Genomic DNA, 17,459 nt, shown 5'->3' with positions numbered 1-17,459 from the left:
TCTGATCACCCTATATCCCCCGGTGGCTGGGTGTGCTTAGAACATGCTCCCTGTGCCTGGTGTCCCATGCCACCGCCCCCCCCCCCAAAGCTTTGTTTCTTTTTGTTAACTTTTCCTTCCAGTGGCATCACGCTTTAAAAGCACGTTTGGGGGCCCACTTGGATCCTTCTCCCTCCTGTAGTTTCACTGCCTGAAAAGGCCTCAATGCTCAGGCGTGTCTCAAAAGCACTACAACTCTCTGTGATCCTAAGTACCAGGGAGTCACTTTGCCTCGTTCAGGTTTTTGTCTGGCTCTCATCACCACACAATATTTACCATATTTATCCTCATAACCCTCCAGAGAGGCAGGGCAGTGCTGTAATCCGGTTTTACAGATGGTGATAAGGTGCGTAGACAATGAATTGGCCACGTAGCCCAAGTACTGGGTTAGTGCTCTAACCACTGGGCCCTCCTTCCTCTCCACCAAGATGGTCAGGAGCAAAACCCTAAACCTCTGACTGCCAGCTGCCGGAGGGTGGGAGGGGGTAGACGGGGTGCATCACTCCAGCTGTCCAGTTCTTTATAGACACCCCAGAAGACGGGACACTGGGCTGAATGGACCATTGGTCTGACCCACTGTGGCCATTCTTATGTACCAGGAGAGGTGAAGTGACTTGGGAAATCTTCTGTTCTTCATTGGGAAACCAAAAAGCTTTTGTCTTTTTGATGAAATCCCAATATTTTTGGGGGGGACTGAACATAAGAGTGGCGATATTGGGGCAGACCAGTGGTCTGTCCAGCCCAGTACCCTGTCTTCCAATAGTAGCTGGTGCCAGATGAACACAACCAGGGCAATTATTGAGCGTTCCATCCCCTGTCATCCAGTCCCAGCTTCTAGCAATCAGAAGTTTAGGGACACCCAGAGCATGGGGCTGCGTCCCTGGCCATCTTGGCTAATAGCCATTGATGGACCTGTCCCCCAGGAACTTATCTCATTCTTTTTTGAACCCAGTTATACATTTGGCCCTCACAACCTCCCCTGGCAGTGAGTTTCACAGGTTGACTGTGCTCTATGTAAAGTACCTCCTTATGTTTGTTTTAAACCAGCTGCCTATTCATTTCATTGAGTGACCCCGGGTTCTTATGTTATGTGAGGGGGTAAATCACACGTCCTTATTAATTTTTTCCACCCCAGTCATGATTTTATAGACCACTCTCATATCCACCCCTCCTCAGTCGTCTCTTTTCTAAGCTGGACGGTCCCAGGTTTTTTAATCTCTCCTCATTTGGAAGCTGGTCCATCCCCCCTCATCATTTTTGTTGCCCTTCTCTGTACCTTTGCCAGGTCTAATAAATCATTTTTGAGGTGGGGTGACCAGAAATGCCCGCAGTATTCAGGGTGTGGGTGTACCATGGATTTATATGGTGGCGTTATGATATTATTTACTGTCTTCTTATCTATCCTTTCCTAATGGTTCTTAACATTCTGTTCGCTTTTTTGACTGCAGCTGCGTGTTGAGCAGATGTTTTCCGAGAACTAATCACGGTGATTCCAAGATCTCTCTCCTTACGTGATAACAGTTAATTTAGACCACATCATTTTGTATGTATAGTTGGGATTATTTTTTCTCAATGTTCATTACTTGGCATTTATCAACATTGCATTTCATCTGCCATTTTGTGCCTGGTCACCCAGATCCCTTTGTAACTCTTCATGGCCTGCTTTGGACTTGACTGTCTTGAGTAACTTAGTATCATCTGCAAACTTTCCCACCTCAATATTTATCCCCTTTTCCAGATCATGTGTGAACATATTGAACAGCACTGGTCCCATACAGATCTTTGGGGGACCTGGCTGTTTACCTCACTTCTCTGTGAAAAACTGACCATTTAGTCCTACTCTTTGTTTCCTGTCTTTTAACCAGTTACTGATCCATGAAAGGCCCTTCCCTCTTATCCCATGACTGCTTACTTTGCTGAAGAACCTCTGGGGAGAGACCTTGTCAAAGGCTTTCTGAAAGTCTAAGTACATTATATTCACTCTATCACCCTTGTCCATATGCTTGTTAACACCCTCAAAGAATTCTCCTAGATTGAAGCATGATTTCCCTTTGCGAAAGCCATGTTGACTCTTCCTAACATATCATGTTCATCCGTGTGTCTGATAATTCTGCCCTTTACTATAGTTTCAACCAATTTGCCAGAAAAATTAGGAAATTGGTCTTGTAGTCAGGCTTACTGGCCTGTAATTGCCAGGATTGTTTCTGGAGCCTTGTTAAAAAATTGGCATTACATTAGCTCCCCTCCGGTCATCTGATCCAGAGGCTGATATAAGCGATAGGTTAAATACCACAGCTAATAGTTCTGCCATTTCATATTTGAGTTCCTTCAGAACTCTTGGGTAAAAATCACCTGGTCCTGATGACTTATTACTGCTTAATTTATCCATTGGTTCCAAAACCTCCTCTATCGACACCTCCATCTGGGACAGTTCCTCAGATTTGTCACCTAAAAAGAATGTCTCAGGTGTAGGAATCTCCCTCAAATCTTCTGCGGTGAAGACCGATGCCAAGGATCCATCTAGCTTCTCCGCAACGGCCTCCTCTTCCATGAGTGCTCCTTTAGCATCTTAATTGTCCAGTGGCCGCACTGATCGGCCCACTTCCTGCTTCTGATGTACTTAAAACTTGCTGCTAGTTTTTGTGCCTTTTGCTATTTGCTCTTCAAATTCTTTCTTGGCCTGCCTAATTACACTTGACTTGCCAGAGTTTATGCTCCTTTCTATTTTTCTCACTAGGATTTGACTTCCAAACATGATGCCCTTTTGCTTCTAATGGCCCGTTTTACTTCTCTGGTTAGCCATGGTGGCCTTTTTTTGCTCCATTTACTGTTTTTATTTATTTATTTGGGGTTTACATTTAGTTTGAGCCTCTATTATGGTGTTTTTAAATAGTTTCCTTGCAACTTGCTGGCATTTCTCTCTCTCAATTTCCATTTAACTAACTTTCTCATTTTTGTTTAGTTCCCCTCTTTGAAATTGAATGCTACTGAGATGTGGGGTTTTTTGGTATTTCCCTCCAGAAGGATGTTTATATAATAATTTTATGGTTGCTGTGGCTGGATGGTTCCGCTAATCTTTTGGATCTTGTGCTCTGTTTAGGACTAAATCAGGAATTGCCTCTCCCCTTGTGGGTTCCAGGACTAGGTGCTCCAAGAAGCCGTTATTAACAGCGTCTAGATATTTTATCTCAGCATCTTGTCCTGAAGTGACATGTACCCAGTCTGTATGGGGATTATTGGAATCCCCCCTTATTTGTTTTTTTTGTAGCTTCTCTAATCTACCTGAGCATTTCACAAACACCATCACCATCCTGGTCGGGTGCTCGGTGTATATTCCTGCAGCTATGTTCTTATTGTTCAAGCATGGAATTTCTGTCTGTAGAAATTCTGTGGCACAGTCTGATTCATTGAAGATTTTTACTATGTTGGACTCTGCTTCCTTTCCCACACAGTGCCACTCATCCACCAGCGCGACTTACTTTGTCATTCCTCTGTATTTTGTACCCTGCTGTGCCTGTGTCCCATTGGTTATCATTGTTCCACCAAGTTTCTGTGGTGCCCATTATAGCAATATCCTCATTTAATGCCAGGCACTCTAGTTCACCCATCTTAGTGTTTAGACTTCTAGCACAGGTATACAGTTTGTCAGTATATAATTGTCTGCCTTCTTCTGATGTAATTGAATGGAACTCTTTCATTTGATTGTTCTATTGTTTCTCTTACCTGTACTTTACCAACTTCTACCCTCTCCTCTTTATTAGGATTCAGAGCATGTAGCCTCAACCAGGGCTACATGTACCCCTGGGGGTATGTAGGGGGTCTTCCAGGGCTTACGTAAACTCCTGTAGATATTTGCCTAGTTTTCCAACAGGCTACAAAAAAAGCCCTAGCAAAGGCAGTGCAAACTAAAACTTCATACAGACAATGATTTGTTTATACTGCTCTTTATACTATTATGCGGTGACATAGCGTGCGTAGACACACTGTATTAGATATGCGTTCGATATCACTGAAGCATTCAGGCATGCTAATGAGGTTGAAGTTGTCATGGTGTGTATGTGGCCTTGACGTAAAAGGGGATAGATTTTTTTAATACGAGGAGCTGGAAGTGGCCATGGTGAAAATGGCAGGAAATTGAAAATGACTGGGAAAGCCTCATCGTCAGATCTGCAAGGCGTGTATTGCTTTTGGATGCACATCTACACAGAAAGATCCACCTCAAGCTTTGTGTTTCCTTTGCGGAGAAACTATCGAATAGCCGTATGAAGCCAGTGCATTTGCAATGACGTGAAGATATACCCTGTGCGTGCGGGTAAGCCAGTAGAATTTTTTCAAAGAAAGCTTTCTGAGGTCCAGACTTACCAGCTTAAAATGAAAAAAGCGTCGACTGCTTCTACAGATGCACTCAAAGCTTCATCTGCGGTCTCCCTTCTTGTAGCAGAATCAAAGAAGATGCACACAATTGCAGGAAATCTGATTCTGCTTGCCTCTGTGGCGCCTGCTTGATAAAAAATGTAGCTGATACGCACCCGGAAGTACCCTGATGAAGTGACAGCGTGTGCTGTAGAAGTGAAGAAATGGCTGAGGATACTGTCTCTCAGCTTATAGGGAAACTTAAAATGGCAAAAACATTTGCTCTTCAGTTTGATGAGTCCGCTGATGTCAGTGGAGAAGCTCAGCTGCTTACAGTCGATACCCAAAGCCACTGATATCAATGAACACATAGTGTTTTCCAAAAGGATAAAGGCCAACTCCATGGGCCGCGGTGGGTGTCAGAGGCCAGGGGAAGCTAAGCCTCCTCTAACCCAGGCTGTGGTCCCACCCACGCTCTGCCCCAAGGCCCCGCCCATGCTCCCCCTCTCCCCTGAAGCCGGCGGGGGCTCAGCTCCAGCCAGCAACCTGGAGCTCAGGGCTCAGGCCGGCTGGTGGCCCAGAGCTGCTAGGGGTTGGTTGGGCTGGCCAGCAGTCAGGCCAGTGCTCAGGCCTGCTGGCCAGGCTCCTCCAGCCATGGGGAGGAGGGACTTGGGGCTTCGGCAGGCGAGGGGGAGCGGGGCCTTAGGCAAAAGGGGCAAGGCTGGGGGGCTAGCCTCCCCAAAAGTGGGGGAGTTCACACGCCTCCCATGGCCAGCTCAACTGGAGAGGACATGTTTAATTGACTTCATCTGCCCTGACGGGGCTGCTGCAATGACCCGGAGAGTGAACAGACTTATAGTTATGATCAGGACAGAAAACCCTTCCTTGCAGCACCTGCACTGTGCTATCTACTTGCCTCAAAAGAGATGCGTTCTGAGCTGTATGAAGTTTTAAATGAGTCTGCCAAAACTGTCAACTTTCTCCTGTCTAGGCCACTCGATGCTCGCCTGTTTCCCGTTCTTTGCAAAGAGGTGGAGTCTGAACATCAGCAACTGTTGCTTCACACAGAGGTTTACTGGCTTTCAAGAGGGAAAGTACTTACCAGAGTGTTTGAATTAGGCACGGAAGCTCACGTTTCTTTCTGATCATTCATCCCCTCTTGCTTCTGTGTTTGACAACGTGTGGTTAGCTCAACTTGCCAGCCTCGCAGATATATTTAGCAAGCTGAATGATCTAAATTTTTCCACGCTAGGCCATGACACTAACATTCAGAATCTCTATGGCAAAATGCATTTACCAAGGAATTCTGAAAGTCCAGATGCAGAGACAGAGGCTGTACCTGTTTTCCGCTGCTTCCTGCATACATCACTGATGTCTGCACAGGGGAAATTTGAGCAGAGCAAAATTAAAGAAATAACAGTAGATCATTTGGCCCGCTTGACATCTGAGTTCAAGTAATTTCCCCAACGTTTAACACAACTCCACTCAAGTTGGTAAAAAACCCATTCGTTTTGTCAGATGTTAGCTCTCTGCCAGCCGGAAAGAAAATCTTCTTGAGCTATCCTCAGACCGGGGTCTGCGAATGGCGTTTAATGACTCCGCAGCAGCCCAGTTGTGGTGTTTAGTACAGAGAGAGGATGCTAACCTTGGGAACCAGGCTTTGCTGGGTTAACATCTCTGGGAAGTCTCATGTTCTGCTAAGACTGCGAGCCAGCCAAAGAACAGGAATAAGAGACTCAGTGTGGAGAAAAACCGAATTGTTGGTGTCGCTCCACCGCCTCCTGGCGTGAACAGGCTCACGAGTGGAAACCAGGGCTCGGGTATCACACTGAAATGAAAATAGCGCATTCATAGTCAATTGCCTTCGTTTATAATTAGATAGTAAAAATGAGAGAGTCTGCAATTGTTCAGTAACTGTGTGGCTGTGACACCTTTGTGTTTTGATGTCCGATTTTGTAAGCAAGTAGTTTGTAAGTGAGGTGAAACTTGGGGCACGCCAGACAAACCAGACTCCTGAAGGGGGTACAGCAGTATGGAAAGGTTGAGAACCATTGATCTAGAGTGTCCACTTTAATAAATCCTCCCCTAGGGGAGGGGGCTGGAGGGGCCCAGGGGACTGAGCTGGGGAGGGTAGAGGGAGGGTCTGGGCTGGAGGGGCCCAGGGGACTGAGCTGGGGAGGATGCTGGAGGGTCCGGGCTGGAGGGGCCCAGGGGACTGAGCCGGGGAGGGTCCGGGCTGGAGGGGACCAGGGGAAAGCATACAGGGAGTGGAAGATGGTAGAGATCAGCAAGGAAAGCTACCTTATTGAGGTCAGAACATCTAGGGATAAAGTGAGACAGACTAAAAGTCAAGTAGAGTTGGACCTTGCAAAGGGAATTAAAACCAATAGTAAAAGGTTCTATAGCCATATAAATAAGAAAAAAACAAAGAAAGAAGAAGTGGGACCGCTAAACACTGAGGATGGAGTGGAGGTTAAGGATAATCTAGGAATGGGCCAATATCTAAACAAATACTTTGCCTCAGCCTTTAATAAGGCTAAAGAGGATCTTAGGGGTAATGGTAGCATGACAAATGGGAATGAGGATCTGGAGGTAGATATTACCATATCTGAGGTAGAAGCGAAACTCGAACAGCTTAATGGGACTAAATCAGGGGGCCCAGATAATCTTCATCCAAGAATATTAAAGGAATTGGCACATGAAATTGCAAGCCCATTAGCAAGAATTTTTAATGAATCTGTAAACTCAGGGGTTGTACCGTATGATTGGAGAATTGCTAACATAGTTCCTATTTTTAAGAAAGGGGGAAAAAAGTGATCCGGGTAACTACAGGCCTGTTAGTTTGACATATGTAGTATGCAAGGTCTTGGAAAAAATTTTGAAGGAGAAAGTAGTTAAGGACATTGAGGTCAATGGTAAATGGGACAAAATACAACATGGTTTTACAAAAGGTAGATCGTGCCAAACCAACCTGATCTTCTTTGAGAAAGTAACAGATTTTTTAGACAAAGGAAACACAGTGGATCTAATTTACCTAGATTTCAGTAAGGTGTTTGATACCATGCCACATGGGGAATTATTAGTTAAATTGGGTAAGATGGGGATCAATAGGAAAATTGAAAGGTGGATAAAGAATTGGTTAAAGGGGAGACTACAAGGGGTCCTACTGAAAGGTGAACTGTCAGGCTGGAGGGAGGTTACCAGTGGAGTTCCTCAAGGATCGGTTTTTGGACCAATCTTATTTAATCTTTTTATTACTGACCTCGGCACAAAAAGTGGGAGTGTGCTAATAAAGTTTGCGGATGATACAAAGCTGGGAGGTATTGCCAATTTAGAGAAGGACCGGGATATCATACAGGAGGATCTGGATGACCTTGTAAACTGGAGTAATAGTAATAGGATGAAATTTAATAGTGAGAAGTGTAAGGTCATGCATTTAGGGATTAATAACAAGAATGTTAGTTATAAGCTGGGGACGCATCAATTAGAAGTAACGGAGGAGGAGAAGGACCTTGGAGTATTGGTTGATCACAGGATGACTATGAGCCGCCAATGTGATATGGCTGTGAAAAAAGCTAATGCGGTCTTGGGATGCATGAGGCGAGGTATTTCCAGTAGAGATAAGGAGGTTTTAGTACTGTTGTACAAGGCACTGGTGAGATCTCATCTGGAATACTGTGCAGTTCTGGTCTCCCATGTTTAAGAAGGATGAATTCAAACAGGAACAGGTACAGAGAAGGGCTACTAGGATGATCCGAGGAATGAAAAACCTGTCTTATGAAAGGAGACTCAAGGAGCTTGGCTTGTTTAGCCTAACCAAAAGAAGGTTGAGGGGAGATATGATTGCTCTCTATAAATATATCAGAGGGATAAATACCGGAGAGGGAGAGGAATTATTTAAGCTCAGTACCAATGTGGACACAAGAACAAATGTATATAAACTGGCCACCAGGAAGTTGAGACTTGAAATTAGACGAAGGTTTCTAACCATCAGAGGAGTGAAGTTTTGGAAAAGCCTTCCAAGGGAAGCAGTGGGGGCAAAAGATCTATCTGGCTTTAAGATTAAACTCGATAAGTTTATGAAGCAGATGGTATGATGGGATAACATGGTTTTGGTAATTAAATATTCATGGTAAATAGGCCCAATAGCCTGTGATGGGATATTAGATGGGGTGGGATCTGAGTTACTACAGAGAATTCTTTCCTGGGTATCTGATTGGTGAATCTTGCCCATATGCTCAGCGTTTAGCTGATCGCCAGATTTGGGGTCGGGAAGGAATTTTCCTCCAGGGCAGATTGGAAGAGGCCCTGGAGGTTTTTCGCCTTCCTCTGTAGCATGGGGCCCGGGTCACTTGCTGGAGGATTCTCTGCTCCTTGAAGTCTTTGAACCATGATTTGAGGACTTCAGTAGTGCAGCCATAGGTGAGAGGTTTATCGCAGGAGTGGGTGGGTGAGATTCTGTGGCCTGCGTTGTGCAGGAGGTCAGACTATATGACCATAATGGTCCCTTCTGACCTTAATATCTATGAATCTATGACTGAGCTGGGGAGGGTGGGGGTCAGCTCTGGGCTGGAGGGGCCCAGGGGACTGAGCCGGAGAGGGTGTGGGGAGGAAGGCTCACTCAGTCACAGCCCATAGCTGGCGTAGGATTGGCCACGAGGGTGGCGCTCCCCCAGCACACCCCGCGTGGAGTGACGTGTGCTCTCTCCTTGGCAGGTCCCATGTGCGACTTGCTGTGGTCCGACCCGCAGCCTCAGGTGAGTGTGCCGGTGAAATCCCCCACATCGTGCGCACGCGACTAGTTCTGCTCCCGGTGCGGGCTGTGCGCCGGGCTGTTGTCCTCCACCCCCACTTCTGCACAGAAGCGCCGATCACAGGCCGAGTGGGTCACTGCTCATGGTAGAGGATGTGGGTGGGCTGACTCAGAGCGGCCTCTGCTGGCTCTCACCGGGGTGGGGCATCCCGGGAGCTGTGGGCATCCCCCCACTGCCTGGCAGCTGATGCTGGTTCTCCACCCCAGCTGACAGCTCACTGCTGGGGGGGGAGGGAGGGAGGGACCATCTGCTGCTCTGCTTGGTGCTAGCCCAGAGTCAGCCCCACCCTCAGACAGTGGCTGGGGTGGGGTAAGTTTGGGCTCAGCTCAGATGCTTGGCAGGGGCTTTCCCGTCTCTGCTGGCACAAGCTCGTTTGCTGTGAGGCTGAGGGACTGTTGGGCCATGGAGACTGAATCCCCATCGCCTCCTAGAGGTTTATCGGGGGTGGAGATTGCCCAGGGCTGTCTGTAGCACCTGGCGCCAGCCCAAAGGTCTGGCAGGCAGGAGGGAGGAAAGCTGCATCTGGGAGATCACAAAAGAGTCGGCAGGGGCGTCCACACTGCATTGTGAGCCTTGGTCTGTGGGATCTCTGCTCCCCCCACCACGTGCAGACCCCTCACCCCACTCAGCCCTGTCAGGACATGTTCAGTAACTCCATCGGGATCCCCTCGCCCCACCTTTCCAGAACGGCCGGTCGGTCAGCAAGCGTGGTGTGAGCTGTCAGTTCGGGCCTGATGTCACCAAAAGCTTCCTGGAGCGGAACCAGCTAGATTACATCATCCGGAGCCACGAAGTCAAGTCCGAAGGCTATGAGGTGACACATGAGGGCAAGTGCATCACCGTCTTCTCGGCACCCAACTACTGGTGAGTGCTCCGGGCCGTACCCTGGGGCCCCCTGGGTGGCCATGCCATGCAACAAGCTGGGAGTGTCTCTGTTTTTTCCAGGGCCTGGCCTGTAGGGGCCCCTGCTGCTTTTCCAGCCTGCTGCATTCAGATCATGAAATCTCAACCCCAGGGATCACTGCACCCTTCCTCCCTCCCCCACTCCACTGAGATGCAGCCACCTCTGAGGTGGAACATGGCCACTGCTTGTACTGGGATGGCTCACCTGCTGCTGAGATGCAGCCACTTCTGGGGCGTGGCAGTTGGTTAGTTGGTTACAAGGTTAGGGCAGGAAGTCAAGAATCCTGCGGCCAGGGGGAATTCGCTAGATGTTCCCAGGAAGCCGAGCTTCGTGCTCCTCCTGTGAGAAGAGCTGTCGATTCTTAACAACCCCCAGGAGGTCAGGATCTCAGGCTTAAATCTTGTCCACGCTTCCTACACCCCTAGCACTGCGCTGGGGCATTGGGGCCAGCGCTGATTGCCACAGGAGAGCGCCCCCTGCTGAGCCCCTACCCTGCTTCCTGCAGCACGGTGCCCTCTAGCACCGTGCTGGGGCATTGTGGCCAGCACTGAGTGCGAGGGGAGACCCCTGCTGAGTCCCTGCCCCCCTGAATCACAGTGCCCCCTAGTGCTGCACAGAGGCATCGGGGCCAGCACTGACTGCCAGGGGAGAGTGCCCCCTGCTGAGCCTTCTGTCCCGCTCCCGACAGTTTCTGGGTTTCTCCAGGAGGTCTCAAGTCATGGTACAGTACTGACCTAGCCCATCTTCGCGGGTGAGATTGAGTGGGATGACAGCACAGGGCTCCAGGCTGGTCTTTTCTGGGCAGGAGCAAAGCCAGCTTGGTTAGCATCTACATTTCCTGCCTCCACCACCGGGGAGGGCGGATTGCCTGGGAAAGGGACGCAGTGTGGCTGGCAAGCAGCTAACAGGCTGTGTGCGCATGTTGTAAAAGATAGCGTTGACTAGTGGTTAGAGCTGAGAGGGCTGTGGGGTCTAGTGGTTAGATCAGGGGAGGAGGCTGGGAGTCAGACTCAGGGGTTCTATCCCCAACTCAGCAAGTCTTGGGCACGTTACTGCTCTGTGCCTCGGTTTCCCCATCTGTGAAATGGGGTCCCAGCCCTGCTGGTGAAGCATCTGAGGTTTCAGTGGAAGTACTGAGCGCTGCTCGCCCTCCTCCTTGGAGCTGCCTCCCTGAAGCACGTGCAGCAGACAGGTCTGGTTGTTTTCTCCCATGCAGCAGTATAGTCAGGGGCGGTCCGGGCCCACTGGGTAAAAGTCATGGAGGTCTCTGTGGACGGGGGATGGGAATCCCCTTCCTTTGCTGGACGTAACCACCCCCCATGCATTCTCTCCCCAGCGACCAGATGGGGAATAAAGGTTCATACATCCACCTGCGGGGGTCAGACCTACGCCCCGAATTCCACCAGTTCACAGCTGTGGTGAGTGATTTGATTGTCCCGTTGGGGCCTCTGGGCGCTGACTGCACCTGCCCCTGTGGGCCTGCCCGCCTGGGGCAACCCCCTCTGGCTTTCGCACTGCCTAGGGGTGCGGTTTCGTTGGCACGGCCTGTTTCCATGGCTAGGCAGACAATCCCAGTCCTTCCCCTGCTCTTTCCGCCTGCCTCTTGGGGTTCCCTGCCCGTCCAAACCCAGCTCCAAGCATCGGGTAACCAGACCTGGGCGGGCCAGTTGTGAAATCTCTGAGCTTGTCCTGGGCTCTGGGAGGTGCTTGTCCTGTCCCGCACCATCCTGCCCTGTGCTCCTGTGTGCAGATAAAGGGGCCCTATAGGCCACTCTGGCAACATGAAGAGGCCTTTGAGGGGGGCAGAAACGCCCACCACATCCCCCGCACAAGGGGCCTCCCCAGCAGGTGTGGAGTGTGGAAGAGAAAGATCAGGCTTGTGCTTAGAGCACACTATGCTGTGACTATTTTCTGCCCCTCAGGGACCATGGGGCAGAGAACGTGAGTTAATTACAGCAGCTTCAAGGCTGTTCTTACACCAGGGTCCCAGAATATGGGGAGCGCAGAGGGGGCTTAAAGCCATCCCCTGTCCCTCTCCCCAATGACAGGGACAGGGGAGCTGGGAATGGGGCCCAATGCCACTGGAACGAGGCGGGATCCTGGAAAAACGTGTCCACCGTGTGCCCCTCCAAATCTCCCAGCTGACGGAGTCAGCCTCCCTCGGATGCTTTGGCCACAGGCTGATCAGCAGCCGGGCACCAGCTGCTTGGGAGCTGCAGTGTTAATCCTCCTCCCTGGGAGAAGGAATTTCACTGAAGTTTCATCAGGCCTTGGCTGTGAGGGGATGTTTACCCTTTGCCTGTCTCTGCTCCTCACTGCCTAGATGCAGTGAAGTCATCTGCATTGGGGTGGGGTCCCCTTATCTCAGCCACAGGACCTCTGGGCTTGAGGGGGTTTTCCAGCCCTGCTGGCTGGAGGCCTACAGTCACGTGTTGAACGGGGAGTCAGCCATTGGCAACAAGGCTCCTGAGGGGAATGAACCATGGGATACAAAGGCTGGGAAGCTATTAAACCCCTCCTGTGGGGCAGTGGAGTCTGAGGAATCTTAAAGGGACAGGGCCTGATTCTCAGAACAGCTGGGCAGCCTCTGCCCCGTCAAAGGGCAAGGGGAGAGACAAGTGCCCTGTAACTGTGGGGGGAACAGGCCCTTAGGGGTTATGTTTGCCAAGGTGCCTAGTGATTCAAGGCCCAATTTGAGACTCCCAAAGGGTCTGATTTCGAGAAGGGGCAGGAGCCATAGAGATGGGCAGTTCTAGGGCGGGGGAGAAGTTCATTTGCTGAAAACGACCATTTCAGGTGGAGCGAAACTGTGTGCGAATTGAGGTCAAATTTGGCTAATAACTTCGTCCGGAAAAAATAACAACACAATGGAATAGTTTAGAAACGCAGAGTGAAAACACCCATTAACCCAGTCGAAAACGGGTCCTTTAATTCCACCCAATGTGGAATTCCCCCCCCCCCCCCCCCCCCCGGTTTTTTTTGGTTTTGGTCAACCTGAACCGAAGTGGTTTGGGATTTTTTTGGTTCAGCCGCTGACCGGGAAAATCAATTTGTCACCTGGCTCTAATCCCCAGTCGAGAGTCGTGAGCCACGTGTCTATGGTGGCGCCCCATGTTACATTTTTACCAGCTGTGTGGGCAATCCTTCCCCCCCCAGTACCTCCTGACACCCGGCCTGGGCATTGGGATCTGCCCAGCCCCCCTTGCTCTGCACGTGAGCCCCTGTAATAGTTAATTTACCAGCCATCTGGAGCGTCTGAGATCCCAAAGTGCTTAGGCGCTCAGCATGCGTCCGTCACTTCCCCCAGCGCAGAAGCACAGCTGTGTTGAGGTAAAAGCGCAGAAGTTTGCCAACAGCTGTCAGCCAAACCACACCCGTTCAGGGCTGGAAGTGAACAGAAACTGTGGGCCTGACACAAGGACGCAGAGCGTATTTATCCAACTGGAATTTATCTGGGAAGAGGCAAATGCCCTAGCTCGTGGGTGGAGGGGAGATCCCATTTCACCTCTGACAACCACAAGCAATCAAGACCTTGATGTTACCTATTACCCCCAAAAAACACTCCCTGTAGCACAGCGCCCCCTACTGCTGCTCTGGGGGATTGGGGCCAGCACTGACTGCCGGGGGAGAGCGTCCCCCACCCTGCTCCCTGCAGTGTGGCGCCCCTTACTGCCGCCCTGGGACATTGCTTGAGAGAGGACAGCGCCCCCTAGCCAGCACCTTGGTTACCGTCGCAGTCTCCCCACAGCCTCTTGGTGTGTGATTCTGCCTCCCGAGTGGGCAGGGGGCTCTGCAGATACCATGGGAGGGAGTACAGTGCTGCCCCCAGAGCCCCGCCGGGCCCTAACCTGGCCACCTCTTCTCTTTCAGCCTCACCCGAACGTCAAACCGATGGCCTACGCCAACACCCTCCTCCAGCTGGGGATGATGTAACCTCCCCTGTCACCGCCGCCCCCACCTGGAGGCCCCCCATGCTAGGCAGAGACGGCCCCTCGGCCTTTTTACTTTCTTCCGCCATCAGCCCGGGCTGGCCAGGCGCCGGAGCGTCCATCACGAGGGCCGGGGGAGGGGGGGTGTTGCCGTGGTTCTCTTCCCCCCCGCCCCCCCACACTGAGCCCATTTGTAGTGTTGCCGTGAGCTGGTGCTGCACAGCTGAGAGGCAGAGCATTAGCAAGGAGTATTTTTTTTTTTTAATATATTGGAAAGATTGTATTTATTCCCAGGCCTCGCTCAGACTCCGGCCTGGAGCAGAGAGGCCGCTGGGCCCAAGCCGGCTCTGTCCCCGGCCCGATCTCTCCCAGCAGACGGTATTGGCTTGCAGGGTGGAGCATGGAGGCCTCCCCTCCCTTCCCCAAGTGCTCTGGCTTTGAGGCGTGTCTCCGACAGTGGTCTCTGGGCTTGGGGGTTTCAGGAGCGGCGAGGGGGCTAGGTGGGGTCAGAGGTTAGGATCAGGTCACAAGCAGAAGCAAGGTGTCAGGCGGGGGGTGGGTCCCATCCCTAGTTGTCCTCTTCCTCTGCATCAGAAACCCAGGGTGGGCAGGCAGGGCTCTGCTTTCACCAGCTTTGGAGGCACTCACTGGCACAGCTCAGAGAGGTGGGGTGAGAGCTCGGCCCAGTAGGGATCCCTGATCACATCCCTGGAGGCATTCTATGGTCAATGGATCTGAGCCTGGGATCCCCAGCTGCCAGTCTGACGAGGTCTCTAATACTGAGACCTGGGCCTCGGGACCCCTGGCTGCTGGGATCTGGGCCTCGGGACCCCTGGCTGCTGGGATCTGGGACCCGGGACCCCTGGCTGCTGGGATCTGGGACCCGGGACCTCTCTAATACTGGGATCTGGGCCCTGGGACCCCTGGCTACCAGTCGCACAGGACCTCTCTAATACTGGGATCTGGGCCCTGGGACCCCTGGCTGCTGGGATCTGGGCCCTGGGACCTCTGCCTGCCAGTCTGTTGGGAGCTCTCAAATATTGGGATCTGTCTCCCAGGACCCCTGGCTGCTGGAATCTGGGCCTGGGATCCCTGGCTGCTGGGATCTGGGTCCCAGGATCCCCAGCTATCCGTCTCACAGGAGCTCTCTCACCCTGGGGTGCCCCTCTTCTAGATCCCCTGTGAGCTTGTAGCTCCCTGCTGCAGAGGACAGGGGCAGCATACGCCCCTCCCTCCCCATGAGACATGCTGCCTCCCCGGGCGTCTGCCTCCAGCCGGTCCACAAACAAAGAAGTAGGGTTAAGATTTTGTCATGGTTTGTTCAGTAAAAGCCAGGGACGGGTCACAGGCAATAAACAGAAATTCACAGAAGCCAGTGCCCCGTCCCTGACAAAATGTGACAAAATGGGGCTGACCGGGGGGGAGGGGCAGGGGGGGATGGATGATGAGAGCCCGAGCCCTGCTGCGGGGAAGGTAAGCGGGGAGGTCCACGGCGGCTGGGAGATGTGGGACCCCCCATGGCGGCTTGGCGCTCCCGGGGGGCCCCCTGCTGGCTGACAGCTGAAGTCCCACCGCCCAAGGGCTGAAGCGGAAAATGTCACGGACGTCTTGGGAAGTGCTGGAATCCGCAGCCTAATCTTAGCCTTACAAATAAGCAATAGGTGTGTGGGTGTTGGGCTGGCAGAGGCCCAGCCTCCAACTCATGCCAGGAGTGGGGGGGAGGGGGGGGAGGATGTGTGTGTGGCAGGGGCAGTGGGGGGGGGGGCAGCAGACTGGATTTCTTGGGGTGCTTTACCCCACTTGCCCCTCCCCCCACCATTGCCCCCTTCTCTCAGCCTGGGGAGCGTCGGGCACCTCCTTGAGGTAGAGCCTTTTGTGCCATGTGCGCAAGCCAACAGCAGATGCCTCCAATGCCCCTGGGTGTCTCCGTGCACACCACCGGATCCAGGAGCCCGCCCTCCACCACCACCTCTCGAGCTATTTTACTGTCTGTAATTAAAGATGTTAAAATAAAGTAATTATTATAAGCCTTGCGGGCTCGCTGGCCACTCCTGTGTCCCGGGCCTGCCCCCCTCCTCCTGCCCCCCAGCAGATCGCTTGCCCCGAGGGGCCAAAGCTCCCCCTCCTGTGTTCCTGCCAGCTCTGTCGTCCCCCACCACAGATGGATCTGAAGCATCAGCTCAGCCTTTAGCCTGCTCTGTCACCGAGCCTTATGAACCGTGCTTTGTGTTTGCCAGCCGTAGACCTCGGGGCAGCCTCCTCTCTCTTTTACAGCAAGAGAAACCGAGGCACAGAGACGGGAAAGGAGCGCGCCTATGGCCTCCCACGCAGAGGCAGAGCTGGGACAGGAACGCAGGTCACCTGGGTCCCAGTGCTGTGTTCAAGCATTGCATGGTGCTGCTTCCATCTGTTCCTTGAGCTAACACTTTGTCCCATCCCCGAGGGCCTCTCGAGTGCTTCTCAGACCTTGCCAAGTCCTCCCCCCTCCACCGCCGAGTGGGACAGGCCAGGGCTGCCAAAGCCCCCCCGTCTACACAGGGAAATTGATCTGTGGAGCTCGAGCAGAAGGACTCTTCCCCAAGCCCTTAGATCGCTTATCCAGGGCTATAGAACCCAGGTGTCCTGCCTTCCCATGACTCAATGCCCGCCAGCGCAGTGGGCCCATCCGGCCTGTCCCAGGCTGCAGAAAGCGCATGGAGAAGTGTCAGGTTGGCTGCGGGCGCCTGGTTACAATAATCCTGCTCCGCTGGCGGTCGGGGGCCCGGCGTTCCCTCCCAACCCCTGTCACTCACCATGGGCAGAAGCCACTCGTGCTCTGTATTCCTCCTACGTGCATCCCAGAGCGCTCCATCCCCTGCTGCTTCCCCTTCTCCAAATATTTCAACCTGCTGAGTGTCCCAGAGGATCCCGGGGACCCTGTGACCTGCTGGAACAGGATGCTGCAGCTTTGGAATCAAGAGTCACTGGTCAACCGTGTGGTGGTCAGAGATCATCTCCCTTCACGCTGGGCGTTCAGTTTCCACCCTGCTGCAAGAGGTTTCCCCGGGAAGGAGTTGGTGTGATACTGTCAGCTGGTGCATCAGTTCCTTCACAGCAAAGTGCATGAACCTTGTGTGTCTCCCTCGAGTCAACGCTCACCTCCTCTGTCTCCTCAAGCCCTGCACTGGAGGAGCCGTGGGGTGATGGTGCTAAGGGCTCGTAATCAGCTGCTATGAAAGAGACTGGGTGGATCAGGGGAATGGGTGATGGAGCTTTTTCCTTGCTGGGGGCGGGCTTGCAGTTCAGCCCAGAGCTGACACCCCGTCCCTGCCCTGGATATCATCAGCCAGCTACTGATCACACAACTGCTGCTGGCATTCGTGTTGGCGAAGGGGCTTGGAGACAACAGAACAGGATGCAAAGGCACCTCTGAAGAGACTC

General features: G+C 52.2%; 1 protein-coding gene across 2 annotated transcripts in view; it reads left to right on the top strand.

The window, feature by feature from the left end:
* The window catches only part of PPP5C (protein phosphatase 5 catalytic subunit), a 49,856-nt gene extending 33,784 nt beyond the window's left edge, over positions 1–16,072 (top strand). For both annotated transcript variants that reach the window (XM_073322313.1, XM_073322314.1), the window contains exons 10-13: positions 9,109–9,149; positions 9,892–10,070; positions 11,447–11,528; positions 13,981–16,072. In XM_073322313.1, coding sequence (XP_073178414.1) covers positions 9,109–9,149; positions 9,892–10,070; positions 11,447–11,528; positions 13,981–14,043 — 365 coding nt within the window. In that variant the 3' untranslated portion in view covers positions 14,044–16,072. The remainder of the gene's footprint in view (positions 1–9,108; positions 9,150–9,891; positions 10,071–11,446; positions 11,529–13,980) is intronic.
* The last annotated feature ends 1,387 nt before the right edge of the window (positions 16,073–17,459 follow it).

The sequence above is a fragment of the Lepidochelys kempii genome, chromosome 23 (assembly GCF_965140265.1).
Source record: "Lepidochelys kempii isolate rLepKem1 chromosome 23, rLepKem1.hap2, whole genome shotgun sequence".
Classification (NCBI taxonomy): Eukaryota; Metazoa; Chordata; order Testudines; family Cheloniidae; genus Lepidochelys; species Lepidochelys kempii.
The sequence above is the reverse complement of the archived record's forward strand: the minus strand, read 5'-3'. Positions and strand labels throughout refer to the sequence as shown.